Source organism: Anoplolepis gracilipes, chromosome 6, assembly GCF_047496725.1.
Source record: "Anoplolepis gracilipes chromosome 6, ASM4749672v1, whole genome shotgun sequence".
Taxonomy (NCBI): domain Eukaryota; kingdom Metazoa; phylum Arthropoda; class Insecta; order Hymenoptera; family Formicidae; genus Anoplolepis; species Anoplolepis gracilipes.
This window is the reverse complement of record NC_132975.1, coordinates 6843489-6866081: the sequence shown is the minus strand read 5'-3', so window position 1 is coordinate 6866081 and position 22593 is coordinate 6843489. Positions and strand designations below refer to the sequence as shown.

Genomic DNA, 22593 nt, shown 5'->3' with positions numbered 1-22593 from the left:
AAATAATATTTTGCCCGATTCTCAACTGCATTAAAAAAAACATTGCTTTTCAATTTCTCACATAAAATATATATTCATTGTGTAATTATCACTATAAAAAAATAAGATTTATATATTACACATACACATCAATTTCACTTGAAAAATGATTAGCTACATACATCACTTAAAAAAATATATGTATATGTATGTACACATTACAATATACATATGTACACATTACGTTAATTAGAAAAATTATATACAATCATATTACGGTTTATTATATCGGACTCTCTGCCGATCTTGATGGCTATAATATTCATTACAAATTAGCTTACATAGAAAGAGATGGAACACAATTATCAGAAAACATATGCTCACCCAGAATAAAGTGGGCAAGCCTCCAAGTTGATGTCCATGTTTATGCAAGGCCATCACCTGGTGATCATGCGCCGGTGCTGAAAAAAAAGAAACAAACACGTTAGCTTCTTAGTGATTAATATATACCAACTTTTTTAAACATACCATCATCCACTTCGTGCACATGCAAAGCGTTGCGAAGCTCCTGCATATGCTGGTGATCAGATGTTATATAAAGTATTGCAGTTAGAGGTTTTGTTAACTTGACGGGAAAGTTTGTATAGGTCTGGCTCAGAGGCACCGGCGCATCTAAACAGCCAGCATCACATCCAAAATAAACACTGTCACTCTTGTCCAAGGCTACTCCTAATAGTGCACGATTATCTTCACCGACTGTTACAGATATATTCACATGCGTTAAATTTCCATAACTTATACGCCTGAAAAAAAAAGACAATCCTAACGTTATATTATTTTATAAGTATTGTAAATAAAAAAAAAAAATATATATATATATATATATATAAGTTTGATTTGAAAACATTAATTTTGTTTCAATAAATCACATTTTCTCGATATAAACTATTTATGATTATTTTTAAACTATGTCTAATGTAATCTAATTAAATATCTGATTTAATATAACAGTATTGGCAAATCATACTTGAACAAATAGTCGCGATGGAGATACTGAGGATCGATATTGAATTCAAGATGTTGATTACTGAATCTCAAACTACCAAGACTTAACACGATTGCTTGCTGTACAGCCGCAGGACCACCAGTCACTAAATGATGGCAGCCTTGTTTCTCTAATGTTATCAACCACGCCTCGACTATCTCATTCACAGCTTCAATGAACGATGTGTCTTTCCACAAGCGAGGGGCGTCTCTATATAAATGAGAAATGTATGTAACATTAAACATGTAATAATTATTTTAAAAGATAAGACACATAACTTTAAATATCTTACAAGGTGTGGTGACCTCGATAGCAGCCCTCGTTCATGCCAACATTTTTCTCCACATCTTGAGTACTTCTCGATACTTGAGATAATACATAATACATGGTAGAATTTATCTTGTGGCCATTAATGGCACCATCAGCCTTGGAGTCGCTTATCCTTAGGCTTGTGTACCAATAACTTTGCCAGAGATTCACATGTTCCTCTCTCAGACTTCGTTGCTGGCGTCCGATCGCCTTTTTCATTAACTGTACAGTGAAAAAGATAAAAGGTACATATATTATCTTTTTCAATATTACATTTTAAAAGTCTTTTGTTTGCTTACATCGATCGCCTTCTTCTTGGTGGCATCGCGTTCTATATGATACTGTTCAGACGAGATTGGCTCACTGTATTGAATGCTCGATAAGAATTCCAATTTGACAGAACTACGTGCCTTCACTTGAACTGTTTTAGGTGGAACTTTATAAATTATTGATATGACTATTATCTTGTTGGAATTGGGCACTGATACAAATCCAGACACAACAGTGTACTCATGACTAAACCCATCTACTTGAATCCTGAATACATTAAAAAGTATGTAAGTTATTAGACAAAATAAATGTTTATAAATTTTTTTAACTCTAAAACAATGCTATTACTTACTTGATGGGCTCTATATGAGAATTACTCCAATGAGTGGATTCCTGTGGCTTCAATGGAACCTCCTGAGAGAGTGAAAATGGATTGGAGACTTTTATAGACTGCACCAAAATCCCTTCAAGACCTCTATGAGCATAATACTGAAAGTCTACGTAATATCCTTCTCTAAGGCACTGATACTTATAAACAATTCCGTTTGTAAAATGAACAATGGTAGCTTCTCGATAAGAGCTATCCTTGGGTATAGAATGTGAGATCAATGGTTGCCATTGCACAGGCAGTAAAAGCGCTCTCCCATGTTTAATATACAGCCAGCCTTCTGGAGAAACGGAGACTCCAAAGACACCATTACCAATATATGGCAAATAAGAATGTTCATTCTCTTTAGGTGGATTGTGCAGAATATTTGCATTATATTCAATAGCGTCAAAATAAAAACTGGCCAACCTTTCATTTATGCAGTGATCCTCAAATGCTGTAGAAAAATGTATGAATTATTTCTATAATCATTATGTATGAATATTATAGAAATTTTTAATTTTATGTAACAAGAGAGACTTTTATATCTAAATAAATTTATATAGCGTGACTTTAAAATAAATTCAAAAAATTGAAAAATACATTTTTCTTTAGAAAAAAAGATAATTTTTTGTATAGCAATTATTTTACTGTATATAATATATATATATATATATATATATATATATATGTTATACAATACAATTTATATTCAAACAAAAAAGTAGATAATTAACATTAATCAGTTATTTCTTATTCTAGATCATTGCAAAATAATATATAATTTACATAAATCTCTTCAATGCATAAAGACGTTTGGGACAAGCCAACTTAATAGTTAATTCTGATATGTACAATATATAATGAAATATCGCTTCTAAAAGTAATAAAATTACCTTCTATAGGTTCTCTAGCGGTGGAGAAGAGCCACTGTGCGAAAGATGGACCGAAGTACAATAGGAAGCCGCCAACCACCAGGACAATCAGCAGGATCTTACGGTAGGAATAATTGCCGTCTAGGAGACGACGTACACGCTTGCCAAACTCGCGACCGTCCAGCATGCCGCCGGTTCTCATGGCGAGCTGATAAAACGCGTGTACCCTTGAGTGATCCTCGGTGATCCCTTCGTCGAATCGACGATGATGGTGGACATAACCTGATCCTGATCGAATCGAGGAAATAAATCACCGACAAGATCTTGTTTTCATCCTACAGCAGATCGCCCTCGGTCCGTACGCGAACGCGTAATATTATTTATAATCGTGCACCAACTGTGAAATGTCAAGGTGCGTTGTCAAAAGCCATACGAAACGACGTAAACACGACAACCGGTTCTCTGTATCAGCTGATGTGACAGACCATATGCGATCCCGCCTTGTTGGTTATGGGCTCTATAGATCGCGCTTTATTTTGCAATCCTTTATCACCGGAGCGTTTTTATTTATTATTTAATTTCGTATTTTATTCCATGCATACATATAGACATATATAAATGTCAAAAAGAAATTTTTCTTTAGTTGCAAAAATTTTTTTTTTTACTATTATCCACGTATCTAAAAAACATTCGGATTAAATATTACGTAGGCTATAAATTATAAAAAATGGTGTAGGAAAAAAAATACTTTAAGATAAAAATACTTAGAAAGATGCAGAGAAGATTCAATCAAAAGCACGTTGCATTTTGAAAGATCGAAGGTCATGTATGGTGGAACGGGGCGATGAAACGTGATGTCTCGTTCCTGTCGCAGACGCAAAAATCGAACAGTGCGCTCGGGGAACGCGCGACTGACGCTTGTGTTGTAACGTTGTAACGGAGCTGTCACGTCGGCGTTACGTCGACGGGACGACGTCAGACAGTAATAAACAACGGCTACCGACGACAGGCTGGAATTTTGGCGGTAAAGTCCGCTTTAGTCTTCCCCGCGATCGGAGTTTTTACTGATCATCGTCCAGGTCGACCTCCCGATCTTCTACTCCTGCCAGACACATATGATTGCTCTGAACGTGTAATTAGACGAGTTAGAAAGCGAGCACACGAGCATGACCCGTTGTGGTGGAGAGTGTATTGTACATTCTAGTGTGCACACCGTGGATTGATATACACAGCCTTTTTCGCAGTAATTATTAATAATTATCATACAGTCTTTATTATTAATCGAGAATGGAAAGTGTTAAATAATTTTGACAAATCGATAACAGTAAAAATAAATAATAATTAGGAATTTAATTATATAGTGGTGTTATTACATATTAATATACTTTATAATATATTTTATAATGAAGAATAAAATTTATTGTTCCATCTGTTTTCATTAATTGTAATATTATTATTTATTCTGCTGCAAAAAAATATATAGTATGTAGTCAATAGCACATAAAATTATCCAATCTTGATTAACAAAATTTTGAATATACTTTAATCTTTTATTGTGTAATAATTTGTGGTTGATAATAATATTTTATAATTTATTAATATATATATGTGTTATTGTCAATTTTATTGTAAAATGAGAGAATTTATTCTTAGGCAAGAAATATTCTCTCTTGTTTAATATAGTCTTATCAATGTATGTTAATTACACTGATACTATTTTGAACTTGCTTTATCAATTTTTCAGTTTAGTCAGTCTCACTACTACGACAGTTATATTCAAATTTGATGAATATATGAATTATCAATATATAGAAGAAATTAGAAGTTATAGTATGCAAGAATCATGATAGTTGGAAATTTAGCTTGAAATCACACTTATTTGAAGGAGGACCAATAAAGTATACACTGTCAACATGTTTGGTTGTCCCAGAGAGGCTGTACGCGTCAAAGTTAAGGTATAATAGAATTTTTTTCATCTCTCCTCCAATTTTACATATTAAAACAATCAAACATTTTTTAATAAGAAAAGATAATAAAAAAAGCAGAGAGAGAGAGAGAGTTTTATATAATTTTAGATTTTTATATATGGAGAGTAATTTAGACTACATTTGAGTATAGAAATATACATAAAATCTAATAGAATAAATTATAATACATAGTATTTATAATGGTAGACATAGTAATTACATAACATATATGAGAAATAGCTATATAAATTAATTAAAAACATATTTTTTAAAAATTGAAAAGATATTAATTTATATATTTTAATAACGCAACTCTTTTATGTATCTTTCCTGTTTTAGAAGTGTGAAACTAGACACCAACCTGAATACCGCAAATTTAGTGTGGATCCTCAAATAACATCAATAGAAGTACTGCAGAGTATTCTCATCAAAGCTTTTGACATAAAAGGGTGAGATATTAATATAATAAAATTTAATTAAAATATTTAAATAATTTTATCTATGATTAAAATATAATGTAGCAAAACTATATATAAGATAAAATGTTATATTATATTCACAAGTTAAGTTTTTAAGAAAAAATCTTATTTTTTGAAAAAAAGGATATAATTCATTAATACATGAATTAATTATAAAAATACATAAAATATTACAAACAATGAGTGTTAATCTGTAAAATGTATTCTGATAAAATTTAATAGCTTTTCTTTTTTCATTCATGATAAAATAATTATTGATAGATACACCATTGCCAGTTTTTTATTACTCATTGTCAGTCAATTAATGACACAAAATATTATATAACATACAAAAGAGCTTCTTTCTTGAAACACAAACGTACAAACATCCTTGAATTTATCGTGTTTATCGCGTCATCAAATATTAAGCAGAACGCCGTAAAAATCGCTCGCGTGTTGCAGAGAATTTACCGTTTCGTATCGAGCGATCGATGACTATGGCTGTGAAACGTATCTGTTCTTACTTTCGGACTGGGATTTGGACGCTGCTTTTATCAGGTGACCGACCAATTAGTTGATTATCACAGATAATATTAAATATATATATATATATATATATATATATACAGGGTGTCCGGTAATAATCGCCCAACCTTTCATGGGCAGATAGAGTAAGTCAAACCGAATAGAAAAGTTCTCTACCATTTTGCGATTTGCGCAATAATTATTAAAGTATTAATTAAAAACGCTCAACGAACGATATTATACATATATACAATACAAAGTGTTCGGTAATAATCGCCCCACCTCTCTAGGGCTGATAGAGCAAGTCAAACTGAACGTAAAAGTCTTCTACCATTTTGCGATTTTCGCAATAATTATTAAAATATTAATTAAAAACGCTCCGCGTATGAGCGCGTTCGGCATACGCTGAACGTTTTTAATTAATATTTTAATAATTATTGCGAAAATTGCAAAATGGTAGAGGACTTTTATATTCAGTTTCACTTGCTATGTCAGCCCTGGAGAGGTGGGGCAATTATTACCAGACACTTTGTATTGTATATATAATATCGTTCGCTGAGCGTTTTTAATTAATAGTTTAATAATTATTGCGCAAATCGCAAAATGGTAAAGGACTTTTCTATTCGGTTTGACTTGCTCTATCTGCTCATGGAAGGTCGGGAGATTACTACCGGACACCCTGTATACGTATAATAAATATATGTACAGGAAATCTCATCTAAAATACTCTATTTTTATTTAATTTTTTATATAACAATAAGATATTTTAAATCAAACATCCTGTATATGTATTTATTATTTATGTCTTATTTTTATATCAATATTCTATTTTTATATAATAAAAAAATTAAATAAAAATAAGACAAATGGTACACCCTGTATAATAGATATGTCTCGATAAATACACACAAACATTTTTTTAATCTAACATGAGTTCTTTAAGTGCGTCCGAGCCATACCTTTATCTACAAGTAAACCTAAAGCCTTTTGGTGAAACCGGAGACTGCGAGTGTTACTGGGAGCAAAATGCACAAGAAGTTTCGACGCGTCAGCAGGAAACTGGGTTTCCTTACAAAACGCCAAAGCTGCCCGGTCTTATAATGAATAAGGTAAGTGCCATTGCATCTTCAACATCGGTCACAGTGAAGTAATATTAAAAATATTTCACAGATGCTTAATATTTCTGCAGAAATATCAGAAAGGATTAAATGAGAAAAATTAATTAATCCGACAGTGAATACTTTTCATTCAATTGAAAATCACACACGAATTTTTGCCGTAATTAAAATTATTTTTGTTCTTTTATTTCTTCTTTTTTTATATTATATATTTTTCTTATTATTTCTTCAATTATTAGTTTCTTGTGATTTTTTTTATTTTATTTTATTATTTTATTAGTTTGTTGTGATTATTTTTATTACAGTTGTTTGGTGTATCCTATCTCCCGTTTAATTTTTCGTCACAGATGGAAAGGACATTGAATATGGTGCAACGTGCATTGGGTAACTTGGGCGAGGAGTCTCATCAGCAAAACGTTCATCCTCCTAGACCACCGTTAACAGATGCTGAGTTTCGTCGATTTTTGGATCCGATTGGTCAAGTGATACATTCTAAGGATCTGAGGGCTGTTATCTACTTTGGCGGGATCGAACCCAGTCTGCGTAAAGTAGTCTGGAAGCATATTCTGAATGTGTATCCGGAAGGGATGTCGGGTCGCGAACGGATGGATTACATGAAGAGGAAGGCGCAGGAATACCAGAATTTACGTGAACGATGGCGCGTGCTGGTGCAAAAAAGTCAAAATGTCGGCGATCTAGGCTACGTCACTGGTATGGTAAGGAAGGACGTCCTCAGAACGGATAGACATCACAAGTTTTACGGCGGCTCAGACGACAATCAGAACACAGCGAGTCTTTTCAACATTTTGACGACGTACGCTTTAAATCATCCAAGCGTAAGTTATTGCCAGGGCATGAGCGACCTGGCTTCGCCTCTTCTAGTCACGATGCGAGACGAAGCTCAAGCCTACATTTGTCTCTGCGCTCTCATGAGAAGATTGAAGGCTAACTTTATGCTCGACGGCATCGCCATGACCACCAAATTTGCTCATCTTGCAGAAGGTAATCAATTATTGAAATGCATTTTGCGCCTTATCTATTCTGTAAATTTCTAGTCTTTATCATCCACGTGTTTAATAATTTCACTACAAAAATATCATTGCAATGATACTAAGGTTTTTCTCGCAGGTCTTCAGCATTATGACCCTGACTTTTACGCGTACTTAAAATCTCATCAAGCGGACGATCTACTATTTTGCTATCGTTGGTTGTTGTTGGAAATGAAACGTGAGTTCGCACTGGATGATGCGCTTAGGATGCTCGAGGTTTTGTGGGCCGCTTTACCAGCGTCACCGCCGACCGGCGAGCTCAGTCTTGCCGAGGTGCCTTTCCCGCCACCGTCGCCGCCGCCGAGTCCAAACGTGAAGCACATCCGTGAAAACGCATATACTAAGGTCTGCGCTATCAGACGACAGAGTTCCTCAGCCAGTAGGATAAAACGGAAAACCTTCAGCATGGAGGACTCGACTGTACAATCAGCTACCGAGGTTAACGGAGAAACGAAAAGGTTTCTTGTTTGCATAGTTGCATAGTAATTGAAGTTACTTGAAACTATAAAAATATGCTTTTTGAATAAAATAAAGCTCAGATGGATTTAGCAAGATAGATGTATAGAAGAAAGATTTAGATGGAAATGTCAGAAATATTCGTAAACAATAATACGAATACTCTCCGATTTTTCAGTAAATAAAATTCTTTTGTTTATTCTTTTTTAAATTAAAATTGTTAATTAAAAGTTATGCATTTAATAACTTTAATTCTACTAATAAGATATTTACTTTCAGATCTAACTCGCCGTACGAAGCGTTTTCTGATTCGGAAAACGATTTGACCAGTACAAAAAATAAAAAGAATACAGAGTCAACAGAAAAGTGCCTAAGTACAGATTCTATTCCAGTTAAATCGAAACACTCGAATCTTCTCGAATTGAAAGACAGATTGTCTGCCTCGAACAAAGAACAAATTAAAAACAGTGAGCAAAGCGACAGTTCTGGTGAAAAGAAATGTGCGCGAGTGGTAAAAAATTTGAACGAATTCTTGAATTTCACTAGTCTCAATCGTAGCAAAGTTACGCCAAGCGATGCTGAACCTGAACTCAGGTAATCATTTTTAATTAAGACATCTGTGACAGCTGAATCATATTTTGTAAGAATGAACGATTCGAAAGTATTATATTTCATCATTGTAGGCGTGTCTCAAGCGAAAGCGGTGTCATCAGAGTGTTGAGGGATGAACCGAGTTCACCGGACGATTCCACGGATTTCTTTCCGATGACTACATCGGTGACCAGAGAGTTAAGACTGGAATTGGAATCGCTGGATCGACAAGTGTTTGGACTTTCCCCGCCTAGCGAGATGCAGTGCGATTGCGTACTCTCGAAAAGAGAAAGCGACTTACCGGAGAGCGAAACCGAAACGGAATTGGCGAGGTGCAGTCCAGCCGCGGACGTCTTCGTATGGGAGAATCCGTTACACACATTACAACAGAAGCATCACCCCACGACTCCGGACGAGCAGGCAGAATTGGAATATGACGGTGAAATTTTGGAAGATCAGAATGGCGTGAAATCCGTCACGCCGATCAGATTGTTGAAATGTACCATTAGGTATATATACATTTTTTATTCGTAAAAACTTATAGGTCTGAAAATGAATAAAATTCACATATGTAGGTCAAAACTCTATCATAAAAATTTCAAAAAATCGATGCTGATACACATGATGGAGAGTGAAGTGTTTTCCATTTTTTATCAAAGCACTTTTTATCTTTCAGGTCCGAGTCAGCGTCGGACAGCGAAGGGACCGAGAGTTGGCACCAAAATCCGCCTGTTTCGGAGAGTCCGACAAAACAGCAGCAACAGCAGCAATCTGTTCAAGAGCAATGCGAGGAAGCCACGGAGCTGACTAATCTTATACCCGCGGGAACGAGCGAGGATCAGCTTGGTGAAAGCTCCTTGCCACCTCCGCACGAATTCGGTGGCGGCAATCCCTTTTTAATGTTCCTATGTATCACCCTTCTGCTGCAACACCGAGACTTTGTTATGCGTAATCAGATGGATTATAACGAGATGGCGATGCACTTCGACAAGATGATTCGCCGTCACAATGTGATCCGTGTTCTGAATCAGGCGAGACAGCTGTTCGCTGGCTATCTTAGAAGACATTCGACCTCGTCCTCAGCCGGCTCGATTTCTGGCAAGCCGGATTGTGTGAATGTATAACTTTTCCTTAATTATCTCTTAAAAAATTATTAAGTCATAATCACACAGGCGACCTGAGATTTGAGAATTATTTCAATCGATAAATTGGATTACATATCACGGAAATTATGTCATCGATTAACATTCCGAAAAATTAAGGGAATTCGAATTAATTCTATTACGATGCTCTTCCGTTTGTGATTCATAAGACATTTACAACGTTCGCTGTGAATTTACAATCGCATTGCATAAAACAGTGTCTCTGATTAATCATTCTTTTTTCTATAATCTTTTTCTTTTCAATGTGTATATGTATTTTTTTTAATTATTATTAAATAAAAATTATATATACTTATATATATATATAAATTGAAAATAAATCCAAATCTAAACAACGAATAAATGACCAATACTTAACAAGAAAGCAATAAGGTGCAACATATCTACGTTACACACATAAGAAATTGTGAAATATTTTTTTCCATAATTTTTTTTTCTTTTTTTTTTTTCAAAAAAAGTCGAGAGAAAAGTCGATTGATCAGAGATAAAGCCCTTGCCTGTACTTATCTATCATTTTACAGCATCTCTACAAGACTTCTCTCATATTTCGCATAAAGAACTAGAAGATGATGGATTAGGATTTTATTCGGAAAAGATCTCAAGAAACAACGATCAGAAATGCTTCAGTTAATCCACGGATGGCACGCATAGTTACCATTCTATTGTAACATTATTGCACAATATCATGCATTCGCATCAACAAACCTTTTCTCGCTGTATCTTGTAGAATTAAGTTTCCTTAGCTTAATGTATTCGAGGGTGATCATATCTTATGATCGCCTCGTCTTCGAATGCGTTAAATATGTAAGATATATCTATATCCTATCCTAGCAGATTACTTTGTTCTCAAACAGTATGCTTGAGAAACGACAATAAAGTGCATTTAATTTTATTGCTGATAATCTCATCGCTTTCCATTCATTGGGTTTAGATCCTCTGATGGAGTCACAAAAATTTTCTGAGGAAAGAATTAATTTTCTTTTTTTTAACAAGTATATAAATAATTTTTTTGCCTAATAGTTAAATGCGCTTATATAACATTTACATTATTTAAGCAATGTTTAAATTGCTAATGATATACATAAAAAAAGAATAAATTATTGATAATACAAACTATGTGATAATTAGTAATCAATTTCAAAATTTATTCTTTTTAGTTATATATTTCTTTTATTTTTCCTTTTTAAAGCATGAGTATAATTGTCCCACATTAATTGTAAGTATAAACAATTTTTATTAAATTGTTAAATAATAATGATAAATTATCAACTATAATAAATTATGTGTGGAAAAAGTTAAAAAATTCATGCAAATAGGGAAAGTGATACTTTTCAATATTTTACAATAACAATACAAAATAAACTACATTGTCTATATTTGACCAGAGAAAAACGTTATGTAAGTACTTATGTAGTCAAAGAGAGAGAAACCTGTGAGGCGTTCAAAAGTATGAAACATGGATTTATATTAACAGATTTGACATATAAACTTTATCTTTTTGAATTTTTAATTTCAGATTTTATTACAAAAATATATCAATATATTATTACTAATATAAATCTTTGCTCTACAGACTAATAATCAATGAATTCACTAAAGAAATTCAGTTACAAATTTAAAAGCAAGTTTCAAAGAGACATCCTTTGATTATTCAAAGAATGATTAATATTCGTAATCTAATTTTTAAATTTTATATTATTATTTATTAATAAAAAACTATAAATTTTATAGGAAAGGGGATTGATATTTATTATTTCAATTTAAGGGGTAATTTTTAATTGACTAATCAGAACAAAGGAAGGAAAAATTTCGTTGTCTTGATTGGTCAATTCAATGTTATTCTATCCTACGAATAGGATTTTCGAACGCATTCTGATCGAGAAACTTCGTGTCACGCGCACGTGACAATAAGTAGCACGTGGCGACACCGCTCGCAATGTCGCAAATTAAATTCGCGTAGTCTACACATGCGTCACTTAATTGTATCAAATTCGTTTTGATCATCTGGCTGGCTTAGGCTCGGGGAAACAATCGCATCGCTATTGCATCATGTGAGTAAATACGAGAATTTTTATAACGTTTCTTCACGTGGATCTGAACGATCACTTTTTTCTCTCTTCTTCGAACCTTCAAAATTTCATCGTAAAACATTTTCATGTAAACTATACATTTGACATATCATTATAACGACGTACACGCAGTTTTAACGATATGCGTCTCTGTTTCATCCGTAGAATTGTCAATAAATCGCGACCACAAAGATATTAAAGGAACAGGATGTTGTTAGCCGCGAGGATCTGTCGAGCTGGTGTCTCGCCAGGCTTGACAGCGTTCGTCAAAACGCCGGTTGTCCCAACAATTTCACCACAGTTCTCCAAGGGTCAAATTGCGAGACTGTTCGTTAACGATGGACGCAGTTCTTACACAAGGTCCGCGAGAAGGAGAGTCACCGCAACAGAACAAGCGATGGCACCGGCCGGAGAAACTGGTACATCGTAGATGTGTTAAATATTTTTATCTTCAATATATCTATGTGAGACTTGTACAAAATAATCTCATAGCTGCCTCACCAACAGTAGGGTTATTTAAGTAAACTGTAAAATTAAAGCAAACTGTTAAAAACTGTATATGCCTTTTCTGTTGTGTTTTCTACAATTTGTTGTATTTTTTTATTTGCAGCATTTAATATCGGAAAAGGAGCAATTGCTGGAGGAGCGGTGATAGGATTAGGTGCCCTTTGTTATTATGGATTGGGTCTGTCTTCACAAACAGGTGTCATTGATCATGCAAGGTATGCAAATTATTAATATTACAAGGTAAGCTCCAATTCTTTTGCATTTGAATGTGTAAGAAAAATAAGAGATTTATAATCAAAATTGGAGTTTTTATGTGTCCAACAAGCAAAAAAAAAAAAGGTTTACTTTCCAAACTCATAATAAAATACAAGACGAATAGCTTTGTTGTCAATTACTAAATAATAACTATAGGCAAGAGCACCACATAGTAGAGGGACGTATCACAGATAAAGCAAAAAAAAAAAAAAAAATAAAATCACAAAACACGTGCTTACATTTTTTTATGTTTACAAATATCTTACAAAGTTAGAAAGGTTAAATCTCTTTCTCTCTTTCCGGAACAATTTCGATCCAATCCGGGACATTTGTAATGCGAGACAAAGACCTAAAATCCGGGACGTCTGGTCACTTTACTATATTATAATTTTAATATTTGTTATAGCTTAAAATTTATATCAATATGAAATTTATTTAACATTTTTAATTTAATTCAAGCAAAATTAGTTACACTAATAGTAACGAAATAAAATTTTGAATTATTTTCTTTTACATAGCTTATGGCCTCAATATGTCCGGGACAGAGTGAAATCTACTTATATGTACTTTGGCGCGTCCATCGCAACCAGCGCGGCATCCGCGGCTATGTGTCTACGTTCTCCAGCCGTGATGAACATGGTAATGCGTCAAGGATGGATCGCTCTGGGCGTAACAATGGCCGCGATGATCGGCAGCGGCATAATTGCACAGAGTATTCCATACAAGGAAGGATTCGGAGCAAAACAGATAGCTTGGTTGGTGCATACTGGAATCGTAGGCGCCGTTTTGGCACCCTTATCTCTCCTGGGTGGACCATTGGTCATCCGGGCGGCTTGGTACACCGCCGGTGTTGTCGGTGGTTTGTCAGCAGTTGCCATTTGCGCGCCTAGTGATAAGTTTCTGGCGATGGGCGGTCCACTCGCTATCGGTTTAGGTGTAGTGTTCGTCAGCTCGCTGGGTTCTATGTTTCTGCCACCTACGACTGTCTTAGGATCAGGATTGCACTCCATGGCGCTTTATGGTGGTCTCCTCTTGTTCTCCGGATTCTTACTCTATGATACGCAAAAGATCATCAAACAGGCGGAAACGTATCCGACATACAACATCGAAGGCAGGCCGTATGATCCGATTAATAAGTAAGTAATTTAAAAGTTTGATCCTATTTAAGATTATTGTGTTGGAAAAAATTAATAGCTTCTATGGAAATTTTAATATTAATAAAAGTATCTTACAAGAAAATTAGCTCAATCTTTTATGAAAATCAAATATTTATCTTTCCTGAAGTTGAATTATTGGATAATTTTTTCTAATGATATAATATTTTCGACATAAAAACCATGATCTATGAAATATCAATTTATCTTTATCAACATTTTTTATAAAATAATTTTAATTTTAAATGTATAGCTATACATTTAAACTATATTTAAGAATCATTATATAGAATTAATAATATTTATTTATATTTAATAATTTTTTATTCTTGCAGTGCAATCTCGATTTATTTGGATACTATCAACATCTTTGTACGAATTCTATCCATATTGGCTGGTGGTGGTGGTAATAAACGTAAATAAAGGAATATAAAGAGTAACAACTAATAATGAGTGATATATGATAATAAAAGTAATAACACATAAATTATAATAGAATATTTCAATTTAATTAGAACATTTACTTTAATAATAATTATAAATTGTACAGTTTTAAATTAAGATAAATAAATTTAAATATTTCAATATTCCGTTTATACTTATATAAGTCTTGTTTAAGGAAAGAGGAAAAATTATTACACAATATACTGTAATAACATAGTTGATCGTGTTGCAATCATATGACTTGTCAAAATTTCGTGCGTTATTTAAGGTACAAAAACGTCATATACATATATAATGCTAGAGCTATATCTTGTTGATGATGAAATATATAAATGTTTCTAATCAGCTCTCGCTGTTGCAAGTCATTTTTCATCAGATTATTTTGGCGATAGTTTGTCATTAGCGCTAAAACTGTTTAGCTGTTATATTTATTTAGTATAAAGATAACTCGATATATATATATATATATATATATATATATAAATTTTAAATATATTAGAAACAGTAAATTTGTGTTATCTATAAATGTAAATCGATAATTTTCTAGTACTTTATTATTAATTCATTCACGAATAAATGGAAGGAAAGGGTAAAATTATGCGACAATATATCAGTTACACATCTCTCGACACCTCCATCATCTCAAATCAAAATCGACCATCGAACCGATAATTGACAAGTATCTCTCTCTTTCGGTGAAATCACGTCACGAAACAGGGGAGGAGGACATAGCGAGTCAGCAACCCCTACGTTAAAGAGGGGCTTGCGCCTGCGTTCGTCTCTTCGTCGCCAAGGGTGATCTGGACGCGAGAGGGTAAGTGAGAGGGGGAACGAAGACAAGGACGTTTGTTAAAACGAGAGAGTGATATCCGTCGAATAGAAAGAGAAAGAGAGAGGGACATTGAACGCCGACACCGTGGCCTCGCAGTCTCCTCTCGTTCGCGCCGCGCATGAAAACGCATCGCTGCGCTTCCTTTTGCATTTCTACGAGTGAGTCACAGCGTTGCGTCTGCTCACCGTGTGCATTTCCAAGTGCTGTACACTTGGTGCAACGTTCCCCGTCCACGTTCTTGTCACGGCGGATGCGAGACTCTCGAGGCAGCGCGTAAAAGACATCGAAGGACAGCGAAGAGACTCTCTTGCGTCCTGCCGATTTGAAAACGTAAGTGACACGAGTCTAACAATAAATATACGAATAGTATGCAAGAAAATGCAGGTGCACGATTACATGTGATTGCGTGGGACGGGGAATGTGATTATTTTTCGAAAACTTGACGAAGGATGAAAATCGTATAGGTCAGTCTCTCTATTTGCTCAGACAAATCTATTTAAATAATTATCTGGTTCATCGATCAGAGAATATTAATACCGACGTAAAATATTATAATGTCTGAGAGAGATGCAAAATTAAATTATTTTTTAAATATTCTTTGAAGTACAGTGTCTCCTCTCTTTGCATTATTATCTATTAATTATTATTGATACTGTAAAAAAACATATATGTGCTAATAATAATTAATATCATATTTTGGAGTTTATTATTTTATTACTAGAAGCTTTTAAAATTACAGCAAATAATACTGATTAATGGTTTTCATGCTTAATGTTTTAAGTTTTAGATATATTAATCAAAGATTATAGTTTCTTTTTAATAATAAATTAATGGATTATTTTAAAATCTTTATTTCTTTTATAGAATATTTTTGTAATTGCAAACATGTTTTTAAAATTCAACAATAGTTTAATTCGATAAATACTCTAAATTCTTTAAATTCTCGAGTTCTCTTTAAATAATGATATGCTTATTGTATCGATTCATTTTTTATTCAAGCCGTAAATTTGTAACAAAATGTATCGATACAATTTAATTTCTATAGCTACCAAAGAAATAATGATAATGATCATTTACTATAAAAGTTTAATTAATGAATAAATAAATTAAGTAAATTCAGAGTGTAAGTTAATTTTGAAATTGTTGAAAATCGAAAGAATATATTAATTTTTCAATAACTATTCTAAAAATCATTATAAAGAATGACATTTACATATCTAGCATGTATGGTATTTAGCAAATAATTGCGGTAAAATCTTTACATGAAATAATAACTGTTGATTTTCTTATTAAAATATATTAAGAGCGGATTGAATCGTTTTAATTGTTCGCAGCTCTGACAAATTACTGCACTTGATTCTATTTGATTTATGAACTTTCTCAAATTGTTTTTGATCGTTTCCTGAAAATTTCCCTGCGATCCAAATGGTTCTCGGTGTTACAATAACGGTTCAACGAAAATAACTGTACATTTCCTCGCTCGCGTGCGCTTATTCCTCGTGCGATCAACAGCCACGAGGAGGACCTCGAAGCGCGGGGTGGGATGCACGTAAAAAGATGCATCTCGTTAACGGCAAGGCCAACGGTAATGTACGTGTATAAAAATGCGTTGGCGACGCTCTTTCGAGTATCAAGACGCAAAGAGCGGCGCCGTGCGACCCGACGAGACTCGGCGAGTCGATCGATCGACGCGTGACTCTGCGTGACTACGCCAGCAACGCACTTGCGAAATCATCAATTCAGACTGAGACTACAGTCTCTAAGAAATGAAAAATTCTAAATACGAATTGAAATCTACATAATATTTCTGTTTGAGAGATATTTCTAAATAAATTTTCTCTCTCTTTAGAATCTAATATTGAAATATATTTTAATAAAATATTTTTATAGAGTTAATTTAAAATTTGCAGGGTAAATTAAATTATTAAAAAAATATAAATTATTAAAATCTTTTTTTAACATAGATTTTAGAATAATACAAAGTCTGGAATTAGTCTGGAATAGAGTACAAATTTTTATACACAGCAAATTAAATTTTAAATATATAATTATGCAAGTTTCTGGAGTGAGTTAAATCTTAGAAATATAGAGTTCTGAATCTCTCTTCTATCGAGAAAGTATTTTGCGACAAACTTTTTTGAAAAACTCGAAATCGATTTCTCAAGACAAATTAATTGCTACATATTATTAGATTGAATGCGGATAATTATCCATCTCTATCATATATGTGAAAAATCTTAGAAAATTCGCCAATTTGGCAAGTCGCCAAAGTATGTTCCTCAATAATTTCGCGTTATATATGTTAGACACGCGGAAGAATGGTGCATATAATGAAAGAAGAACACGAAGGGAAAACAAAATGAGGGTGATTAAGGGGTTGCCTCAAAGCTACTTGAGGGTTGACGCGCACGTGCGAGACGGAGATGACACTACGTAGACGACAGTGCCGGTTCCAGGGGGTAACAAAAAAAAACCACTTGCGTCATTCACAGTATAAGTATCTTTTCTTCGTAGTTTATATGAAATTTATATGTCTCTCGTTTTTTTTTTAGATTAGTGAAAAAATTTAAATAGTAAGTCTTATAATAAGAAACTCTAATGTAGATTGTTCTGCAAAAAAAATTTATATTAAAAATCAAAAAGAGACAAGTTTAGTTTTATATAACTGCGAATTAATATCTAAATAAATAATATAATTTATATTAAAAGATATTTCTTTCTCTTTAAAATATTTATTAATTATAATTGTGCTAATAAAAGATTAATTTAAATTAGCAATATATAATATATTCATAAATCTCTAGTTTCATTAAGTTTTATTTATAAAAATTTTATAATTTCCCTTCAACAATTTACAGCAATCAAAACTATTCCATGCAAATATCTTTTAATTTGATTTGTTGTATTTGCGATGCATCTGTATATATATATATATATATATATCTAAACAGATAATATGAAAATTATATAATGTACGAAGAGATACATATAAAAAAAGATTACATAGAGAGAACATTCATTATTCAATTCAACGATACGTTAACGTAAAGACGTAGAGATGCAAAAACCCTTAGGGTACTCGGAATGTAAAATCGTCCCTGGCGCATCGCAGTAGCGGGGGTTGATGAACATATAGCGAGACGTAGAGACAGAGTGAGGAGGGGGCGGGCCGGAGAGGGTGAAACGAGGGTGTCGGTCGTGAGTCGATAAACTGCGGGGCTGAACGCGAGCACCCCTTGCGCACGGCTTCAACATGGCGGACGGTGAGTCCCATTCCCTTTTACCCTCGGTAGCCTCGCGAATGCCGGCCGGAGACGGAGAGAGCGTGTCGTGCGATCGATTCGCAACTCCGTCGCAACTCGTTCTCGATTGGCAGCTTCTCAACATTGTCGTTTCGCGATCGGAACTCGGAAGCGGAGAAGAGATCTCGTTTCCGCGCGCTCCCTCTCTCCCTCTCTCTCTCTCTCCTCGAGAGAGAGAAAATTAGTGCTAGTGGTGCACGCAAGACTCCTTTTTTCTTCTTGGAGAACGTTGAATTAAGCTGACCATTAGTATTCTTTTTTAGACGAGGAATCGATATGCGACTCAGGGAATCCATCTCGGTCTCGGTGCCATTGCATCCCGGAGGACTGAACAACAAGTAAGTATACCTTGATGAGATGATATCCTCAGCGAGCGCACGAAAGGGGGTTAATTGACAGCCGGGCGATCACGTGCGGAGATAATGATCATCTAATCAAAACCCTGAAAAGAGACGCGGAACATGACGGAGCGTTTGCGAGAAAAATTGCCTGGCCGCTTCGTTTCCCATATTATGTAATGCGTTTTAATTTTAGTGCCCAATGTGTGATTTTAATGATTTTAAATCGTCCTCGTTAAACAGTTTTTATCAACACGTTTTATTTTTATCAAATTTACATTTTTTATAACAATTACTTTATCATTGAATATTTGATTAATTCAATCTTTTTTTCAATTTTAGAAAAAGTACTTAGAAATTAAACATGATTCGACATATATATTTTTGCTGAATTCTCCAAAGAATTGCAATGATAGCTTTTTTTATGTGATTATGACAATAAAAAAATATACAATATCGTTTTTAAAAATAATTTTTTTAAAATTTCGAATAAATCGTTAAGAAATTAAACAAAAGCGGCAAAATGACTTATTAACTATTTCTCGGTTAATTTTATTACATTATTAATTTTAGTTAGCATTTATTAATAATATCCTCATTTATAGCGAGCATGTATCTTCGTCTGTCTCCTTTTAATGTTTTGATTCTCCACGTCCTACAATATACATATATCCAGGAAATACATAACGGTATCGTACAGATTGCATATCAATTACATATAACATATTTACCCGACTGCGACAAAGTTGCCTGATCGGTTCCTAGTTATAAGTCGGCGCTAAATATAAACGTCTGATCCATGGCGGCCTCGTAGGCGTGCTGCCGCCTATATCGTCTCGGCGAGCATCGACGGAAAGCCGAGTGTTATACGTTATACCTAACGGCAACGGTAGTATCGATCCACCTGAACTCATTTCTCGGTCTCGCTCCGCAGCCAGCTCCGCAGGCACGAGTCGATCGGTGCCGGCGAGATCGCCGGCGATCGCAACGAGAACGCGACCCGGGAGCCGGTCACGCCGAACTACCCGGTCGACGAGTCGACGGACTTCCGGCTGGCCGAGGACACCACCACGTGGTCCTCCCTGGCGATCGCGCGCGACAACGTCCAGCAAAGCAATCCACAGTCCACTAACGTCAACAATAATCTTACCGAGCCAAAAATACAGAGGAACAGCTCCGTCGAAAGCCTCGCCGACTACGAGGGTGAGTGTCGTTCTACAAAATATATATCGATCCGAAATAAAAAGCAAAAAAATAATTACATCCGGAGGATGTAATTATTTTTTTGTGCTTTATGCAAATATTTCAAGAATTATTTTTCTTTTTTGAGATAATAGATTGTAGTAATAATAGATTGTATGTATTGACTTATTATGTGTTGGAGTTATTTTTATCTTACGAATTCAACAAGATATATTTTTTATACTTTGTGTTAATATTTATATTTTTACTTCCCTCTCTCTCTCTCTCTCCTCTCTCTCTCTCTCTCTCTCTCTCTCTCAATTATTATTTATTTAAATATAAAGCACAATTTGAATAATAGATATCGTTGACGCTAACAGCGTATCTAATTAATTCTCTTATGCGATTTAATCATGTTAGAGAGATGTGAAAAACCTCTGAAATAAATTTAGAGAATTGATAAAGAGGATCTAAAAAAATAACAAAAGAAAAATAATGTATAAGTAAGAGATCTGTATTGTTAGGCACAATCGAAGAGCAATCCGCTAACGTAAACAACAATCTGACCGAGTCGAGGATACGAAGGAACAGCTCCGTCGAGAGTCTCACCGATTACGAAGGTGAGCTCCTTCGTTCTGAATTATTCCACATGTAATTTACAAAAGATATATATAAATATAACAATTTCCCTTACAATACGATTAAGTCACATGTAATAAAAAGTTATGTACATTGAAAAAAAGAAATTGATAAAATGCAAGGAAGCTGCAGAAAAATGAAATGATAAAATAAACGTACTTGCATATCTTTGAATAAATTTTTGAAGTCATTCGAGAAATATCTATGAGTAATGAAAATGGATGTACATCTGAACCGTTAGATCCATTAATATAGATCTCCGCTCCTTCATATTGAACAATAGATTGGCCTAGTTTTCAGACACGCTTGTTTTAAGTACCGTGCTATGTTGATGTCCGAGATTTTATTGGAAAGCAATGGCGTTTGAAGGTTTTGTTGCAGGAGCGCATGTAACGAACTTCGATATTTTCCACTGAATGCCGTTAATAACGCGCGCATGCATCCTTGACATTAACCATCAACCGTTAAGAGCAGGAATTTTTAGTTCAACCAAAGTTATTCGTAGTTGGGTTGAAAATTAGCTTACGTGACAATTAATTTATCACACTATTACATTGCTTATCAAAGATTTAAAATTTATGGTTAATTTTAACTCTAAAAATTATCTAATAAGAGTAAAATATCAAATCAATCATGAAGTCAATTATTTACAAACATTTAGAATTAATAATATAACTAATATTTCACAACTTAAAGCAGGTGCATAGATAAAAATCTAATTTACATATTTAAGTTTAGAATACATAAATTATGTATAAAAAAAAAAAACAATAATTTGTACAATTTATTATTTAACTATATACAAAAGAATTTATGAAATCAAGAAAAAACCTCTTGTATTAATCCTATAATAATATTCAAACAGCACCTGTAATCTCAGATAATGATCTGTTCTATAAAATCAAAGATCCATAAAGAAAGACTTTGTAATATCAAGAATCTATGCAATCAAGTCTTTATGTAATCGTATAAAATCAAAGATCTTATAAATCTTATAGAATACATTTAATTGATCATAATATCACTGATCCGCCCAATGACAATCAAAGAGATCTAGCACCGAAAATTTTCCAAGATCGAGAACTGGCAAAAGAGCATGCGTTCTATTAATTAGTTAATTAAGCTAGACCAATTATTCATACACACAATACAAATGATGAATCGTATATACGTATCAAGTTATTGAGGTTCTCGCGAGTGGGTGAAGCGATCGGGAATGCTTTTTACGAGCGTGCGAGTCAGTCTGATGATAGCGATGAGTCACGACAAGTATCTAATGCTCTCTGCTGTCTAATTATTCGACCAATGTTGAAACAAGCGCAACTGCTGAAATGTTTCAGGACGTAACTCTCCGCACGAGAACTCGTCGCGCGAACTCACGCCGTCCGAGTGGTCCGACTGGTCCGAGGAAGGGAATTTGCTTGCGGGCTGTCGCGGCATCGTCAACCCTAACTATCCTGGTTTCCAGCATCTGGCGCCTTCTCTGCTATCGGATACTGATCTGACCGAAGACGAGCACGACAGCTGCTCCGACTATCCGCCTCTCTACGGTGTCCATCACCGCGAGATAGCCCCGGAGAACGGCAACGAGTACAACAACAACGTCGACGACAGCATCAATCATCTTTGCGGCCAGCGCAACGACCGCAAGATCTTTTACGAGAAGCCCAAATTTAATATACAGGTAATTGAACATTTG

General features: G+C 34.3%; 4 protein-coding genes across 8 annotated transcripts in view; 3 read left to right on the top strand and 1 right to left on the bottom strand.

The window, feature by feature from the left end:
- Nucleotides 1-3047, bottom strand: LOC140666708 (uncharacterized protein KIAA2013 homolog). Its single transcript, XM_072894194.1, has 7 exons — nt 2867-3047; nt 1956-2427; nt 1633-1870; nt 1317-1555; nt 1007-1234; nt 508-782; nt 1-440 (listed from the first exon to the last, which is right to left on the bottom strand). The coding sequence occupies exons 1-7, from the start codon at nt 3045-3047 to the stop codon at nt 253-255; spliced, it is 1821 nt and encodes a 606-aa protein (XP_072750295.1). The 3' UTR covers nt 1-252.
- A 904-nt stretch (nt 3048-3951) lies between these two features.
- Nucleotides 3952-11200, top strand: LOC140666702 (TBC1 domain family member 25). Of its 2 annotated transcripts, none has more exons than XM_072894181.1 (10): nt 3952-4088; nt 4590-4800; nt 5152-5261; nt 5733-5828; nt 6739-6904; nt 7219-7915; nt 8042-8420; nt 8698-9012; nt 9102-9518; nt 9686-11200. In XM_072894181.1, exons 2-10 carry the CDS (start codon nt 4759-4761, stop codon nt 10131-10133), a joined length of 2670 nt encoding a protein of 889 aa, XP_072750282.1. In that variant the 5' UTR covers nt 3952-4088; nt 4590-4758; the 3' UTR covers nt 10134-11200. The 2 variants fall into 2 exon arrangements, with proteins under 2 accessions (XP_072750282.1, XP_072750283.1); XM_072894182.1 differs by having other exon boundaries at nt 7261-7915; nt 9686-11199.
- Nucleotides 11201-12069: 869 nt separating this feature from the next.
- LOC140666710 (growth hormone-inducible transmembrane protein) lies at nt 12070-14581 on the top strand. 2 transcript variants are annotated; one of them, XM_072894196.1, is made up of 5 exons: nt 12070-12223; nt 12407-12660; nt 12852-12963; nt 13522-14139; nt 14493-14581. In XM_072894196.1, the coding sequence occupies exons 2-5, from the start codon at nt 12450-12452 to the stop codon at nt 14578-14580; spliced, it is 1029 nt and encodes a 342-aa protein (XP_072750297.1). In that variant the 5' UTR covers nt 12070-12223; nt 12407-12449; the 3' UTR covers nt 14581. The 2 variants fall into 2 exon arrangements, with proteins under 2 accessions (XP_072750297.1, XP_072750299.1); XM_072894198.1 differs by having other exon boundaries at nt 12130-12329.
- A 731-nt stretch (nt 14582-15312) lies between these two features.
- The window catches only part of Schip1 (Schwannomin interacting protein 1), an 18897-nt gene continuing 11616 nt past the window's right edge, over nt 15313-22593 (top strand). The window contains exons 1-5 of one of the 3 annotated variants that reach the window (XM_072894183.1): nt 15313-15763; nt 18999-19073; nt 20008-20276; nt 20780-20875; nt 22235-22578. In XM_072894183.1, coding sequence (XP_072750284.1) covers nt 19012-19073; nt 20008-20276; nt 20780-20875; nt 22235-22578 — 771 coding nt within the window. In that variant the 5' untranslated portion in view covers nt 15313-15763; nt 18999-19011. Of the gene's footprint in view, nt 15764-18534; nt 18697-18998; nt 19074-20007; nt 20277-20779; nt 20876-22234; nt 22579-22593 lie in introns of those variants that run through there. The other 2 variants (XM_072894184.1, XM_072894185.1) reach the window with 2 other exon arrangements.